The sequence below is a fragment of the Trachemys scripta genome, chromosome 17 (assembly GCF_013100865.1).
Source record: "Trachemys scripta elegans isolate TJP31775 chromosome 17, CAS_Tse_1.0, whole genome shotgun sequence".
NCBI lineage: Eukaryota > Metazoa > Chordata > Testudines > Emydidae > Trachemys > Trachemys scripta.
The window spans coordinates 15,189,491-15,207,276 of NC_048314.1; the positions used below are offsets into that span (position 1 = coordinate 15,189,491).

Sequence of the window (17,786 nt, forward strand, 5' to 3'; positions counted from 1 at the left end):
TCAGGGGACAAGAGCTGCCTCCTTCCGAGGTGAATATCAATACAGCTAGTTAGTGTCTCCATTTCATCCTCCCCCCTTCAACTCTCGTTAATAGCTATGTATGTGCACCCTTTATTTAAACCTACCCTAGGCAGCAAGGCAGGAGCTAATATTATGATAGCATTTCACAGCAAAATACAACCCACCTCAGTCTTCCTTCAGATCAAGACAGGAGGGAATTATTTACACGTGCATTACTGCAGCCAAAGTCCCAACCCCCCTGGTTTGATTTTTAGTTAGCGCAATTGAATTAAAAATAACATCAGCCCTCTAAACCTTTTGTTTGTGATTCTCCGGACACTGAGTCATGTGTCAAGATCTTTTTTCTGTTTGTTTTATTTTGAAGAACCACTGAGGTGCTCCAGTGACCCTTGCAGCATTCAATAATTGCCCTAACCCCCATTTAACCATCATGTCCGTTTTCCATGTGTCATTCGTGAGTGATCGCCAACGTGTTTGGGTGTAAACAGGAGATTTCTCCTTTGCAGTCAGCCTCCTCCAGCTAGGGCGACAATCCGAGCGTTACAACATTAGACGTTGCCGTGATGCTGCAGGCCCCTGCACTGGGGCATTGCTGACCACGTAAAACACGTAACATTGTGCTTATTATGCTTCGTTATTTGTACTACCATCGCACGTAGGAGCCCTACTCCTGGACCAGGGCCCCATTCTGTGTCCATCTAAGCATTTAAGTGCATGTTTAACTTTAAGCATGTGCTTAGTCCCACTGACATCAGCAGGACTGCGGGCAAGTCTACGCTACAAAATTAAATCACTTTTGCATGTCCACCCTATGCTCCTTGTGTCAGCGGTGCACGTTCTCACCAGGAGCACTGGTATCGATTGTATTGTGAGTGGGGGGCATTGTGGGATGGCTACTGAAAGGCAGCCCCAGTTGATGTAAGCAACACCCTGCATCAACCTAACTACATCAACTTAAGCTCTACGCCTCTCATGGAGGTGGAGTTAGTTAGTTGGCGTAGTGGGCGAGTTACATCGGTGGGAGCGGACATTTTAGTGTAGACGCTTACAGAGTTAGGGCAACATAAGCTGCCTTGCATCAACCTAACTCTGCAGTGTAGACCAGGCTGAAGCTTATGCCTAACTTTGCTAAATTAGGCCGGGTTTATACACAGGTTTTGTACTGGTATAATTTCATCAGCTAGGGATATGCATTTTTTTCCCCAATATAGTTATACTAGTAACACCTAACATGGTATAAAGGTGTCTTACCCCTGTAAATTTATTCCACTTCCTATACAGGAATAAGCTCTACCCATCTAGGGGCACGTCTTTGCTACCCACCGGATAGCGTCAAGTGAAGACGCGATCAAATCGATCCCCGATGGCTCTGCCGTCGACTCCGGAAATCCACCGCGGCAAGAGGCGGAAGCGGAGTCGACGGCGGTGCGGCAGCGGTCGACTCGCCGCCGTCCTCACAGCCAGATAAGTCAACCTAAAATATGCAACTTCAGCTACGCTATTCACATAGCTGAAGTTGCATATCTTAGGTCGACACCCCCCTCCCCCCTTCCTGTAGTGTAGACCTAGCTTAGGTGCCTTTTTACTGGTATAACTGCATCCCCACTAGGAGGTTTGTACTGCTTTAACTACATCAGTATAAGTAAAGCCATACAACATTTTGTGAATAGACCATGTTTTAGGGCTGGGATACATACATACGTTTTTTATATATATATGAGAAAGAGAGAGGGAAAAAAAATAAAAGCTGAGGGGAGATATGATTGCTCTCTATAAATATATCAGAGGGATAAATACCAGGGAGGGAGAGGAATTATTTAAGCTCAGTACCAATGTGGACACAAGAACAAATGGATATAAACTGGTCATCAGGCAGTTTAGACTTGAAATTAGACCAAGGTTTCTAACCATCAGAGGAGTGAAGATCTGGAACAGTCTTCCAAGGGGAGCAGCGGTGGCAAAAGACACATCTGGCTTCAAGACTAAGCTTGATAAGTTTATGGAGGAGATGGTATGATGGGATAGCTTAATTTTGGCAATTAATTGATCTTTGACTATTAGCAGTAAATATGCCCAGTGGCCAGATGGGTTGGAATCTGAGTTACTACAGAGAATTCTTTCCTGGGTGTCTGGCTGGTGAGTCTTGCCCACATGCTCAGGGTTTAGCTGATTGCCATATTTGGGGTCAGGAAGGAATTTTCCTCCAGGGCAGATTGGCAAAGATGCTGGGGATTTTTCGCCTTCCTCTGCAGCATGGGGCATGGGTCACTTGCTAGAGGATTCTCTGCACCTTGAAGTCTTTAAACCATGATTTGAGGACTTCAGTAGCTCAGACTTAGGTTAGGGGTTTATTACAGGAGTGGGTGGGTGAGATTCTATGACCTGCATTGTGCAGGAGATCAGACTAGACTATCATAATGGTCCCTTCTGACCTTAAAGTCTATGAATCTGAGAGGAAATTGCTGGTTGAGAAGGTGAGGAACTGTTTGTACATAGAAATGTAGGGCTGGAAGGGACATCGAGGTCATCAAGTCCAGCCCCCTGAGCTGAGGCAGGACCACATAAACCTAGACCACATGCTCATCTCTTGGTATCAGCAATGGTGTGAAAGGTCTTACATAAATAATATATTTACATTTGTTAAACTTCAGACTGTATAACAGCTATCACAGTAGAGTTCTCTTGGGGTTGGTCTACATGCATAAATTGTATGTTTTAACTATACCCATGTAGAGAAAACAGTACAACTAAAGCAAGGCAAAAAAATTTGGATGAATAATTTATTTGCTGGAAAATGCATTTTCGGGTCAGCCTAAATGATTCATAAACTTGGGCTGAATTTGGCAAATGGTTTTGGCCGAAACAAAATATTTTTTTTTAAGTTTAGAAATTTAACAAGTTTTTTGTGTGTTTTTGTTTTGTTTTTAAGGGTAAATATCAGGGGGGAACGTTGTTTTGGTTTGAATGAAACTAGGGCTGTCAAAAGATTAATTTTATTAATCGTGATTAATTGTGCGATTAAACAATAATATATCATTTACTTAAATATTTTTGGGTGTTTTTCTACTTTTTCAAATATATTGATTTCAATTACAACACGGAGTACAAAGTATACAGTGCTCATTTTATATTTATTTTTGATTTACAACCTAATACAAGTACTGTAGTGCAATCTCTTTATAATGAAATTTGAACTTACAAATGTAGAATTAGGTACAAAAGATAACTGCATTAAAAATAAAACAATGTAAAACTTTAGAACCTACAAGTCCGCTCAGTCCTACGTTAGCCAATCGCTCAGACAAACAAGTTTGGTTATAATTTGCAGGAGATAGTGCTGCCCGCGCCTTTTTTACAATTAGGCTTTCGGTTAGCACTGTCGTAGCCAGCATCGCAAGATAATTTACGTGCCAGATGCACTAAAGATTCATATGTCCCTTCATGCTTCAACCACCATTCCAGAAGACGTGTCCATGCTGATGACAGCTTCTGCTCAAGAACGATCCAAAGCAGTGCGGACTGATGCATGTTCATTTTCATCATCTGAGTCAGATGCCCCCAGCAGAAGGTTGACTTCCTTTTTTTGGTGGTTTGGGTTCTGTAGTTTCCGCATCAGAGTGTTGCTCTTTTAAGACATCTCAAAGCATTCTCCACACCTCGTCCCTTTCAGATTTTTGGAAGGCATTTCAGATTCTTAAACCTTGGGTCGAGTGCTGTATCTCTCCTTACAAAAAAGGTACCAATGTGAGATTTCTGTTTTGTCAAATCTTCAGTGAAAGTGTTCTTAAAACAAACATGTGCTTGGTCATCATCTGAGACGGCTATAACATGAAATATATGGCAGAATGTGGATAAAACAGAACAGGAGACATACAATTCTCCTCCAAGGAGGTCAGTCACAAATTTAATTAATGCATTATTATTTTTAATGAGCATCATCAGTATGGAAGCATGTCCTCTGGAATGGTGGCTGAAGCATGAAGGGGCATATGAATGTTTAGCATATCTGGCACGTAAATACCTTGCAATGCCATCTACAAAAGTGCCATGTGAATGTTTGTTCTCACTTTCAGGTGACACTGTGACTAAGAAGCAGTCAGCATTATCTCCTGTAAATGAAAACAAACTTGTTTGTCTGAGCGATTGGCTGAACAAGAAGTAGGACTGAGTGGACTTGTAGGCTCTAAAGTTTTACATTGTTTTGTTTTTGAGTGCAGTTATGTAATCAAAAAATCTACATTTGTAAGTTACACTTTCACGATAAAGAGATTGCACTTCAGTACTTATATGAGGTGAATTGAAAAATACTATCTTTTGCTTATTTTTACAGTGCAAAAATTTGTAATAAAAATATTAAGTGTACACTTTGTATTCTGTGTTGTAATAGAAATCAGCATATTTGAAAATGTAGAAAAACGTCCAAAAGATTTAATAAATTTCAATTGGTATTCTATTGTTTAACAGTGCGATTAAACATGATTGATTTTTTTTTTAATCGCAGTTAATTTTTTTTTTTTAGTTAATCACGTGAGTCAACTACGATTAATTGACAGCCCTAAATGAAACATTTTGATTCTTTTTTTCTCCCAATATTCCTTTAGCTCCCGCTATGACCCACCCCTTGTGGATGCAGTTATATAGGTATAGCTATTCCCAGAAGGGCTGGGGAATAAGCATTACCGGTAAAAGACTCCTTTATACTGATAGAATTAAGCCACACTATGGATTGTACCATGTAACTCTTTTTAGTAGAAAATCACACCCCTAACTGAAACAGTCTAATGACTACAAAAATGGTGTGTAGACCAGGCATCAGAGATCATGGGATGCAGCCTCTGGGCCTCAACACAGGAATACTCCTCTAGGGCAATGGCAGGGAGAGAATTCGTGAAACTGGTTGAAATTTTGATAGGGAAAAAAACAGGGAAAGTGTTTGATGAATTCCCCTTCTCCCATTCATGTGACCAACTCTCAAGAGCTGGTTGGGAATTTTGAAATGTCAATTTCAAGTTTTGATGGGGGGGGGAGGGGAAATTGAATTACCATTTTCCCCCTGTTCTTTTCCATGCTGCTATTATTGCTAATTAGAAAACAGTTGGTTGGTTGGTTATTGTAGCACTTGTGGCGGGGTAGGTGTTTTCCTGTTCCAAAGAGCTCCTGGCCTAGGGACAGACCGACACAGGAGGTAGGGAAGGGACAACAAACGGGATTCGTTTTATACAAGTCAGCGCAGAAGAAGTGGGATGAGTTTTGGAGGAAGTAGGCGCCAGGAACCTGTGAACCTAGGCCAGAATGGTGGCTATTCCATAGCTAAGCTCAGGGCCCCTCAAGCCATGCAGATCTCTGGTATGATCAGGAGAATGCAGAACAGGCTTTCCCAAGCTGGTTCTTCACCAGCTCCTTGATTAAACTTTTCTGGGCTTCTGTGCAGAGAAGTCATGGTCCAGGCTTTGACATAGAACCTCCAAGAGTGCCAGATGGTGATACCAGGACCCCTAGATCTGTACCATGAACGAGGGCCCGGGGGACAGGAGGCTGCGGGTGATTGGAATCTAAAGAGAAGTTCTCTTTCAGTGTCTTGGTGATTGATAATAGTGGGGGAAGGAACCAAGCATTTGAGCCACTCTGAAGAAGTATTTTAATCATAGACTGGGGCACCCAACTTGTGCCCAAGTGAGAGACATGCTGGCAGCTTCCTACCCGCCCCAGGGGTGAAATCCTGGCTCCATGGGAGAGACAAGTCCCAATAGTCATTTCTCCTTCCTGATCCAAGTGGAGCAGGGTTGGATTGCTGCTGGTTTACACCTTGATTCAGCAAAGAGGGACATGGCTGGACTCCTATGCCTGGGCAAAGCCCCTTAACTTCATTGGGGCTCCCCATGGGCACATGGTTTCCTTGTGGGATCCAGGGCCTTGCTGCAGGGACTAGGGATCACCACCTTCCCCATCACCCATCGCATAGTCACCGCTTACATTAAGGGGAGATGGAATGGGGGGACATTGCCATGGGAATTCTAATGTCCACCCCGACGAGCAAAGGGGGGGGAGGTGAGAAGGGAAAAATTCAGTTGTATTGATTTTTACAAAGCCTCTCACTGAATTTCGTTACGGACTCCCAGGAGGAGGGCGAGCGGGGAAGCTTGGCACCAGCGTCCTAAGCCCTATTTTCCAGGTTTGGTTGTCTGTGTTTTAGTGGGAGGCCGGTGGCTAATTCATAGTGCTCCGGGTGCCCACGCTTGGCAGCACAGCTCCCGCCTGCCGGCGACAATGGGACCGAACCAGCTAAGCGCCGCTGCAGCTCGAGAGGGCAGGCTGCAAATGGGAGTCGTTTTCCTGCCTCGTGCGGCTTTTCATGGCCTCATTATCAAATTATCGTTTTAACTCTGAAGGGGGGCTAATTAGGGAAGTAAATGAAATCGGCGGGGAGGAAGCGGGAAGGGAGGGGACAGTCGGGCTTCTGCCTCTGCCAAAAGAGCTGGGTGTTTCATTTCCTCCTTGCCTGACTGCAGGCCTGCCCAAGCCCCTCGGTGCGAACGCAGGGAGGCTAGCTTGCGTAGCAGCACAACGGGGTCCTTTGCCCCAGGCAGCTGATGGCGCTTTGGGAATAGAGCTCGGCGGGGACCGTCCCCCACCCCGGATCGTAATCCCCAAGAACTTTGGAGGGATTGCACAGTCAGGGATGAACTTAGTAACTCGGCCCCTTGGGACGTGCTTGGCCAGCGGGATCCCCGAGTGTAGCCATTAAGTGCTCTCTCTTGTTCCCCCCCGCCACCAGCCGTGGGATCCTCCTTGCTCTGAGCTCGGCTCCGGACCCTGCTGTGCCAGGCACTGTACAGACACTTCCCTGCCCTAAAGCTCGGACTGTCAAACCTCCGGGGCCCTCCAGGTCTGCTGTCCGTGTGAGCTTGTGCATCACGCAGGAGGCTGGGGCGGGGGCATTCTCACTTTCGATCTCGTGTCCCCCTCATTTTCCCTTTTGGACCCCTTTTGGCAGGAATCGGCAGGGCATGGCAGCATATTGATCCCTGTTGAAATTGACAGATCACAGTCAATACGGCTAAACGGTTCAGTTCACGGTAAACTGACAGTAGAGGTTACAAATTAGAAAATTTTAAGCAGCAGCTGTCTCCGTTCCTCTCCCCTTCTTCCCGTCCACTTCCCCTACCCCCCACATCCCCTTTCTCAGCAGTAATTATGGTGTGATTGAAGCGCCGCCAGGCTGCATCGCTGACACCTCTGTCTTTTTCCTGTAAACACGGGGAGATGAAAATAGACACTTGGAGACGCTGTGAGTGTCACTTTGAAGGTGTCTCTTGTCTCCTCCATTGCAATGCTGGGAGCTCGGCTGTCACTTCTCTCCCCTCCTTGCGCAGTGGTTCATACGCCGACTGTCAAAGGCGCTCGGAACCGCAGTCTTTTAGCATCAGATTTCTGTCACAAATCAAATAAAAATAATAAAGAAACAGACAGACAGCGCTCGTCTGCTCTGCGTCCCCTGCCGCGAGCGGAGGGGAAATGTGGGTGGGGGAGGGAAAGAGACACAAAAAACAAGCTTTTGATCAGTCCAAATTAACTTTAACACCTTCTAAGGGAAGGTGCAGGAATATTAATTGTGTTATTGGCGTTACGTGTTGCTTTTAAATGTTCTGTTTGGAGCAGTTGCTTTGCTGCTGCAGTGTCTCTGAAGCCCAATACGTCCGCCTCTCCAGAGGGTCTAATGTACCAGTAAGTGCCCCCAGGGCATTATTTTATTATGTGCATTACGCTAACTCCTTGTCAGAGGATGTTGTGAAGACCAAGACAATAAAGGGTTCAAAAAAGAATTAAATAAATTAATGGAGGATAGGTCCATCAATGGCTATTAACCAGGGTGGGCAGGGATGGTGTCCCTAGTCTCTGTTTGCAGAAGCTGGGAATGGGCGACAGGGGATGGATCATTTGATGATTCCCTGTTCTGTTCATTTCCCCCAGGGCACCTGGCATTGGCCTCTGTCGGAAGATAGGACACTGGGCTAGATGGATCTTTGGTCTGACCCAGTATGGCCGTTCTTTTGTACTTATTGTTCTAGGTGCTGTACGCTTGTCTAGTGAGCAATTCAGTTCAGAGACTGTCTTGTCATCATCAAAATAGGCAAATCGTGGGAGGAGAGGAATCGTACAGGTGGAGAAACTGAGTCAGTGAGAGGCCCACTTGACTTGCCCAAAGGCAGCTATTGATTCCCCTTGGTCAGGTCACCCACAGAGAGGTGTAACTGAATGACACCTCCTCTTACAATTGAGCGTGACTTCGGCTCCAGTCTGGTCATGTTGACAGATGTATGTTTTAGCCATGGCTTTTCGGTGGTCAGTGGGGTGTCTTCCTCTCTTCTTCCCTTTAATGGGCAGGGCTGGGTAATTCAATGCCTGGTTGCTCTGTGAGCAAGGGTAAGGGCAATTCCCACTCAGGTGTCAAGGCCTTACCTGATTGTGACGCCCACATCCTGGCTGGACTAGCAGCAGGGGGCTTGAACCCGGGATCTCTAGCTCTTAATGCATGAGCTGCTACTGCCTGAGCTAAAAGACCCATCTCTCTTACCCAAGGCTGTAGCAGACTCATCAATTGCTAGTTGTCCTAGTCACTAGTGCCCCACCAAGTAGGCAGAATGTACGTGATCTCCACGGGGGTCAGGAAGGAATCTCCTCTCCTCCCCTCTCCCATCAGTCAGGCGCATGATGGAGGTGGTTGCTCTTCACTCTGAAGCCTTGAGTATTATCCACTGCTGTATGCAGGATATTATTATTTATTATTAATTATAGATTCTAGGACTGGAAGGCACCTCGAGAGGTCATCGAGTCCAGTCCCCTGCCCGCATGGCAGGACCAAATACTGTCTAGATCATCCCTGATAGACATTTATCTAACCTACTCTTAAATATCTCCAGAGATGGAGATTCCACAACCTCCCTAGGCAATTTATTCCAGTGTTTAACCACCTGGACAGTTAGGAACTTTTTTCTAATGTCCAACCTAGACCTCCCTTGCTGCAGTTTAAACCCATTGTTTCTGGTTCTATCCTTAGAGGCTAAGGTGAACAAGTTCTCTCCCTCCTCCTTATGACACCCTTTTAGATACCTGAAAACTGCTATCATGTCCCCTCTCAGTCTTCTCTTTTCCAAACTAAACAAACCCAATTCTTTCAGCATTCCTTCATAGGTCATGTTCTCAAGACCTTTAATCATTCTTGTTGCTCTTCTCTGGACCCTCTCCAATTTCTCCACATCTTTCTTGAAATGCAGTGCCCAGAACTGGACACGATACTCCAGTTGAGGCCTAACCAGAGCAGAGTAGAGCGGAAGAATGACTTCTCGGGTCTTGCTCACAACACACCTGTTAATACATCCCAGAATCATGTTTGCTTTTTTTTGCAACAGCATCACACTGTTGACTCATATTTAGCTTGTGGTCCACTATAACCCCTAGATCCCTTTCTGCCGTACTCCTTCCTAGACAGTCTCTTCCCATTCTGTATGTGTGAAATTGATTTTTTTTTTTTCCTCAGTGGAGCACTTTGCATTTGTCTTTGTTAAACTTCATCCTGTTTAACTCAGACCATTTCTCCAATTTGTCCAGATCATTTTGAATTATGACCCTGCCCTCCAAAGCAGTTGCAATCCCTCCCAGTTTGGTATCATCCGCAAACTTAATAAGCGTACTTTCTATGCCAATATCTAAGTCGTTAATGAAGATATTGAACAGAGCTGGTCCCAAAACAGACCCCTGCGGAACCCCATTTGTTATGCCTTTCCAGCAGGATTGGGAACCATTAATAACAACTCTCTGAGTATGGTTATCCAGCCGGTTATGCACCCCCCTTATAGTAGCCACATCTAAATTGTATTTGCCTAGTTTATCGATAAGAATATCATGAGAGACCGTATCAAATGCCTTACTAAAGTCTAGGTATACCACATCCACAGCTTCTCCCTTATCCACAAGTCTCGTTATTCTACCAAAGAAAGCTATCAGATTGGTTTGACATGATTTGTTCTTCACAAATCCATGCTGGCTGTTCCCTGTCACCTTACCACCTTCCAAGTGTTTGCAGATGATTTCCTTCATTACTTGCTCCATTATCTTCCCTGGTACAGAAGTTAAACTAACTGGTCTGTAGTTTCTTGGGTTGTTTTTATTTCCCTTTTTATAGATGGGCACTATATTTGCCCTTTTCCAGTCTGCTGGAATCTCTCCCGTCTCCCATGATTTTCCAAAGATAATAGCTAAAGGCTCAGATACCTCCTCTATTCGCTCCTTGAGTATTCTAGGATGCATTTCATCAGGCCCTGGTGACTTGGAGGCATCTAACTTTTCTAAGTGATTTTTAACTTGTTCTTTTTTTATTTTATCTGCTAAACCTACCCCCTTCCTATTAGCATTCACTATGTTAGGCATTCCTTCAGACTTCTCGGTGAAGACCGAAACAAAGAAGTCATTAAGCATCTCTGCCAATTCCAAGTTTCCTGTTACTGTTTCTCCCTTATGTGTTACTGGAGCACCTGGGAGCACTCCTGGACCAGGGCCCCATTGTGCTGGGCACTGTACAAAATCAGAACAAGAAGACAGTCCCTGTTGGGATGTTCTGGGCCAGTGATCCAGTCTGGCATGATAAATCCGTTGTGTCTAAAATTGTTCCTCGACTCCTTAGCCCTTGTGGATCTACTGAGCAGCAAACATTCTCAGGTACCCGAACCTGGACAAAGGCATTTTCCTGCTTTGGTTCATTTCATGTTTCTGTGCCCTTTTTGCAGGGGGTTAGAGTCTCCCATTCGTTTGTGCTGAATTTTCCAGTTAGATGAATACTTTGCCACTGTGCGATATTGGATTGACCTGTAAAGCTGTTAAAGCCTGCAGCATGCCCACTTGATTTTAAATATCTCTCTAGTTCACAGCATTAGTTAGAGCCACTCCTCAAGATGTATTGTACATTCAAGTATATTTTGGAGCCACAACAATTTAACGTTGTTGCTGCTTTTTTTTTTTTTTTTTTTTTAAAGGCATCTATTTTTGTAGTGTGATACAACAAAACACAATATGTGAGCTCCTCCTGCTGGTTGTGCAGCAGTATTTTAGCTGTTTGCCAGGACCAGAAATGTTCAACAACGTATGTGCAACACAGCTGTTTTCACTTGTATATTGGAAATATGGGAACGGAGAGGAGAGACGGCTGGTGGTATTCTTTGTGAGTATGTACAGTCCTGAGATATGGGTGTACATAAGAACGGCCAGACTGGATCAGACCAAAGGTCCATCCGGCCCAGTGTCCTGTCTACCGACAGTGGCCAATGCCAGGCGCCCCAGAGGGAGTGAACCTAACAGGCAATGATCAAGTGATCTCTCTCCTGCCATCCATCTCCACCCTCTGACAGACAGAGGCTAGGGACACCATTCCTTACCCATCCTGGCTAATAGCCATTAATGGACTGATATGTGTGTATATGTGTTTTGAGGGTATGCATACTGCATGTATGTGCTTTGTAGCTAAGCCTACTGTGTGTGCATTCTGCATATTTATTGGGCACGCAGTGTGTGTGTGCACTTCATGAACATGCATGCTGCGTGTGACCTGCTGATTTTGTGTGTGTGTGTGTACGCGTGTGCATACATCTACTTCCCAACAGTCCTGGGTTTTGGGGGACTCTCCCACATTGACGCTCCAAGCCCCTGTCCTGCAAAAGGGACATTTTGACCTGGATCCACTGTTTGAGCAGGCCCTGAAACGGAATGGTGTTGTGACCTGGTGCATGGGGTCACAGCACCACTGAGGACTTGGTCCATCCCCCCCACACCCTGTCTCTGTCTATGGAGGGGCAGATGGGTCAAATCTGAGTGGCGCTGCGGCCCATGCTCCAGGTCACATCTCCCATCCCACTTGAGCCACTTGAAACATTAAGAGGTGTGTGTGTGTGTGTGTGTGTGTGTGTGTGTGTGTGTGTGTGTCACTTGACCATGCAGGCGTGTGTAACTGCAGAATATGCCTGAGTGCCTACCTGCTGTGTCCGGCACATGGCGATGGATACATGCTTCATCCGCAGGCATCGTGTACGCGCGATGTGGAGGTGAATGAGGGTAGTGGCATGGTTCAAATTTAACCAGAAATAAATCCATGTAAACCAAGCCGAGAGAGGCTGGAACAAAGGAACCTGGCTTTTCTGCCTCTGCCTCCAGAGAAGCCCAACCAGCTCAGCCCCACAGCACTCAGTCATCAAAATAATTAAACTTCTCTTGCGGCGGCTGTTTTCCGAAGCTCCGCCGCGATTCAGAACGGGGGGGGAGGGGCGGGAGAGGAGCGGGGGGGTCGACAGCCCCAAATGAGGTTGCACTCCAGTACCCCAGGTAGCCTCATTTCTTCACAGCTGACGTGTGGTTCTCCTTGTGTTGTTTTTTTTTTTTTTTTTTTTGCTGCTGGAGGGGAGCGGAGGGTATTTCAGGCCCCCGTCTCCCCGTGCTTGTGCCCCGCGTCGCTCGTTTAATTACAGGTTTTCAGCCGCAGACCGGTGGGCACGCATCGGCAGGGGGATCGGCTCCTAAACCCTGTCATTTTGCCTCGTCAGAGTGCCTCTTCAAAGAGGGGAATCTAGACATTTTCTCCGCACGGCGCGGAGTGGACTGTCTCGGCCCCAGCATGAATATAATGACAGATGCATTTTACAGCAAGCTGGGACTGAATGAGCTCAAGCACGGCTCCTTCTGTCAGCCAAGTCATTATTTTTTGTCATTTGCTGACAGTTTTGGTCTCATTCGTTTTTCTCTTTTTTTTTTTTCTGTTTTTTTTTTTTTTCCCCTGCCTGGAAAAATGGCTAGGTATCTACGAGACCCCAGCAGGGACCATCCTGTACCATGCTCATTTAGATATTGAGGCCTTCACCATGGACCGGGAGGTGCGGAAAATCAAGCAGGGGCTCGCCTTGAAATTCTCAGAATTGGTGTACAATGGTATGTACTGTCCCCCCTCCCCCCGACCTGCCTCCCACAAAACCAGATTCCCTCCCCCCCGCTGCACACCTCCCTGTAATGGTGCAAACCCCATTACTACTAAAGGCAGCCAGCACTGCGTGTTTGTTACATGGCTCTGGCTTTAACAGAGATGGGTCCAAGCTGGGAAATTTAGGTTTGAATTTGAGGCCCCTTGTAGAGATTGGGGGAAAGACCTGTTCTGTCACCCACTCCATCCCCCTGCCTAGGATTGGTCCCGAGGGCACAGCATTCTGTCCAGTTTAACATGAATGGGGCCAACCTGTGGGGTGGCCACAACTGCTCTTGGGAGACTATGCCAGCTTCCAGTAGCGCTCACAATTAGGAAAGCATCACTGTTTTCCAGCCTCGCTCCAGTTCCACTGTTTGACCCACCCCAAATAATCCCTCCTGGGTGCTAACACACTTCAGATAGCTCTAGACTGTTCTCTCCTCCCTCCCCGCCCCACACAGGTGCCTCTGTAGTCGTTGTGCAGCCAAGCTATCCAGAGTAGCCATCGTAATATTCCCTCTTAAGTCGGTCCCTCCAGCCACTTGATCGCTTCAGTTGCTCCTCTCTGAACTCCCTCCCATTGGCCGATGTCCTGGCGGTAACATGGCACCCAGAGGGGAATGTTCTACTCCCGCTGCAGTTGCACCCAGAGTCAGCTGAGGATGTGCCTTGGCTTGATGCCTCTGCCTGTGTGGCAGTTTTCAGATTTGGAGTTTTTGGTCCAGCCTGTTACAAGGCCGGGAGACCAGGCTCAATCCTCAGTTCCACTGGTGTGAATCTGGAGTGACTCCATTGAACTCTAGGGTGGTTGATATGGCGGGAATGGTTTTGTAGGCTTATGACCACAGCATCTGCCACCCACGAATACCACCTGGATAGCATGGAGGTAACTGAGCTCTAGGGTTATGCATGCATATTGAGGAAAACTGCAGATCTGAACACCCCCAAATTTTAGGGAAGCTCAAACCCAGCACTGAATCTTGCAGCTCAGGTCATCTCTAGTTCTTTTGGCTTCTCAGTGACCACAAGGGTGATCCTCTAGATTAGTGGCTTGAGCATTGGCCTACTAAACCCAGGGTTGTGAGTTCAATCCTTGAGGGGGCCATTTAGGGATCTGGGGCAAAAATCTTTCCGGGGACTGGTCCTGCTTTGAGCAGGGGGTTGGACTAGATACCTCCTGAGGTCCCTTCCAACCCTGATGTTCTATGACTCTATCACTGCTGCTGGAGGCCAGCAAGTAGCTGAGTGTTTAAAAGTGTTGGTTAATTTCATAACCATTTGTCCCCATACTAGCTAGGATAACAGGGGGAATCCTGTCTCATACCTCAGGGTGTACACTGATCTCACTGCAGGGGTCATGAAGAGTCACCATTTGCCCTCTTCCTCACCACGTTCATGACTGTGCAATTGACTGTATGCATTATGGGAGTTTTGTGCCTTCCTTTAAAGCATCAGGTGTTGGCCACTGCTAGAGGCAGGATCCAGGCCTTGTGGGACCAATGAGCTGATCCAGGAAACCCTCCATGGTTAAGCGTGATGTGCTTGTGTGGAGGTGTTCTCACGGTTTGTGTTTCATGTTTCGGAGGGGTGTCTGCTGGAATTGGGCCCAGTGCAAAAGCAGCTCCAGTCCCAAACAGCCCCCAAACTCTAGAGTGTTCGCATTCCAGATCTGAATTTTGCAGCATTTCTGCATAACCAGATTCGAAGGAGGAAAATGTGCATGTCAAAACCTTCTCCCAACCCTTCAGCCTTTTGCTTGTGCTTCTTCCTGATTGCAGAAATGTGCTATGCAGCGTGTAGCCCACAATGGGGCACTGTGCATTTTTATGTGATCTAGGATTTGGTTTGGTGGAAGCAACACAACAAAACAGGAGACAAAGTTTTTGGCTTTAAGGCAGCTCTGAACGGCTGCTTGTTGGGGAGAAGGGGGATTGCAAAATCTGAGATAACTCAGCCAATCAGTCATGCAGCCAGTCGTGCTGTTCACTGCGGTTATGACTGTGGTGCTGTTGATCAGAACACTGAAAAGGGCAGCAGGAGTGGGGGGAATAGGACATGAAACCCCTCACTTCTATGTCACTGGTTCAACTCCAGCCCAAGTTGAAAATGACCAAAGCTTGATACCACGTGATATCTGCTCTGCAACCTACATGAAATGAGCTTGATGGATCTGAGTTCAGTTCCTAGCAGACTTGCACACACCACAACACCACTGCAGCAGGCCCCAAGTGGAGCAGATATCAGATGGTAGCAAGCTTCAGTCGTTACCAACCTGGGCTGGAGTTGAGGAGGCCAGTGATTGAGTGGGTCATACCCTTGGAGCATGCCTCTCGTACTGTGGAGATGGTCGCTTTAGAGGAGACGGGAGTGGCTAGGGGGTGTTGCCACTCACACGCTACTTATTCTGTGGATAAACTCGGAGCCAATTGCTAGCACTAAATTAAGGAGCCCGAGTTTTGATTTTTAAATCTCGTAAAAGTGATGTTGATTTGGGTTTTTTTCCCACGCTTGAAAAATCCACATGTGGCTACTATGAGCTGGCAGCTGGGACATGCACCCTTTTGTGAAGCCCCATGGGATATATTGCATTAATTTAAAAAAAAAAAAAAGACAGCTGAAGGTTGGATGTGCCAGGAAAGTACAAAATGAAGCACAGTGGATCATTAACAGCAAGCCTCCAGGCAAGGATTCTGGGTAGCAAAGCCCAACTGTCAGTTTCCTTTACTAAGTAGTACTATACTTAACATAACCACTAGAGGGCACAGTCAAAACATCGTGCACAAACCACTACTTTACAGTAGCAATGAGCTCCGCCCATCTTGTTATATAGCGCTCAAGAATAGTGCATTAGTGAACTGTGAAAGACCCTGCGGCAGCCATTTTTCGTTTCTAAGCCCATCCTCAGAGGGGGACTTCGACTCTCTCTTTCCCAGGTGGCCAACCCCAACATTCAAACCAGGAGTGAGGCCCCAAAAAATCATTGGATTTTTTTTTTTAAATAAGCATTGGGTGCTTTTTATTTGTCATCTAGTTTCTGAGCCTTTAGGTCATGTTCCAAGCTTTTCTTTACAATCGTCAGAGTCCCATGAAATAACATGACTCCAGGAGCTGGGGCTTTAAGAAAGCAAGATTTGGCAAGGCTGGTTTCCCTCTGTCCACTATCCAAAGAGAGATGCCCAAGCCTGCCTTGTGTTCCTGTGTTCTTGTTCCCTTCCTCTCTTCCCTCTTCCTCCTTAAGATATCCAGTCTGTTTCCTCGTCTCCAGAAATGCATACAATCATGGGGTGAAATTCACTCCTGGGCAGAGGCCTACGCACTGCTTAACCCCTATTTTGAAGGGTTTAGTGGTTCATAGGCCTCATGCTGCTGGCCCTCTGCAGGTGTGAATTTCACCCACAGTGAAGATGTTTTACATGGGGAGGAGGGGACTAAGCAGACAGTAGAGAGCAGCAACAGCTACTGTGTGGTGGTGTGAGCGGGTGCAGTGCGTCACTGGATCTCCTTGTACCATTCAGAAGGAAAGAAACTCTTGAAATCTTCCCCACCTCCATTTTTTTTAATTTTCTTTCTGCTGCAGCATCTGTCCCTGGTTATTTTGATTTCACTTTCCTTATGTTTGAAAAAAGAAAAGTGCGAGAGAGTGGTTTAATTCTAACGACCCCAATTATTCTGAAGCCACCGGATTAAAAAGCTGCTTGGAGAAATCTGGGGTGGGTTTCTTCCCCCCGACCCCATAAGTGGAAGGGGCTTTTGTGTCGCTCATCTGAAATGCTGTCAGGCCAGAAAATAAAATGCTGGGGTTCTTGTCAGTGTAGAACCTGTTGGCTTTTCTGCAGAAATGAACTTTCCTTACTGTGCATCCGACAGCCAGGCTTTCTCCAAACCAGCTGTTAGAAAAGAAAATTGAAACTAATAATTACCTTTTTAGCTAGTAACCTTTCCATAACGGTTGAGATATTCACCAAGCTGCTTTATCTGGAGGCAGCAGCCTGCTCAGCATGGAGAGATTTCGACATGAACACCGGTGGGTTTCTTAGTTCCCTTCCCATATGTGTTAGCGTCAACCAGGCAGGGCTGTAGTCATGGTTTTCCTTACCACAGATGGGAAAGGATCTGACCCTCCGCTGGTGTCAATCAGTAAGGCTCCTTTGATCCTACCCCAGTTTATACCAGCTGAGGATCTGTTCAAACTCTTTTTTTCCCGAGAACCACGCTAGCTAAATTGTGCTAGGAACCAATGGTGGTATTTTAGGTTTATGCTAGCGAAGGGGTCAGAGCAGCAAAGTTGAAGGCATGATGGTGGAAAGTCTGAATGGTGTGAATAAAGTTCCGGAGAATCCTTTGTGTAGCCTGGAAGGAACAAATGAGGGAAGATTTTTGGTTGGTGGCGCTCCAGGGGCAAAGAGAAGGTTATTTGCAAGTTGCATTTTAATGGTGGTTGCACATGTGTAAAATGTAGAGCTGGCTGGAAAAATTCCCAAGACGTTTTTTCTTTTGGCATTTGTCAATGGGTCGAATTGAAATGGTTGAGACCAGATCCGTTTCGAGGATGTTCCAATGGAGCCTTCCTGGCTCCCTGCCAGCTTGCCCACCTAGCTTCCAGGCTTCCTCGGCCTGCGGTTCTGGGGCGGCCTGCCAGGTAGCAGCAAGCCCTGCTTGGTTCCCCCTAACACCGGCCCTGGCTTTTATAGGCAGAAAACCAGCTATTGTGGCACAGGTGGGCCGTGGAGTTTTTATAACCTGTTGCGGGAGCCTCGAAAAGAAA

General features: G+C 46.4%; 1 protein-coding gene across 1 annotated transcript in view; it reads left to right on the forward strand.

The window, feature by feature from the left end:
- The window catches only part of ASS1 (argininosuccinate synthase 1), a 76,768-nt gene that overhangs the window by 46,417 nt on the left and 12,565 nt on the right, over positions 1-17,786 (forward strand). Inside the window, exon 13 of the mRNA XM_034793748.1 lies at positions 12,859-12,990. Coding sequence (XP_034649639.1) covers positions 12,859-12,990 — 132 coding nt within the window. The remainder of the gene's footprint in view (positions 1-12,858; positions 12,991-17,786) is intronic.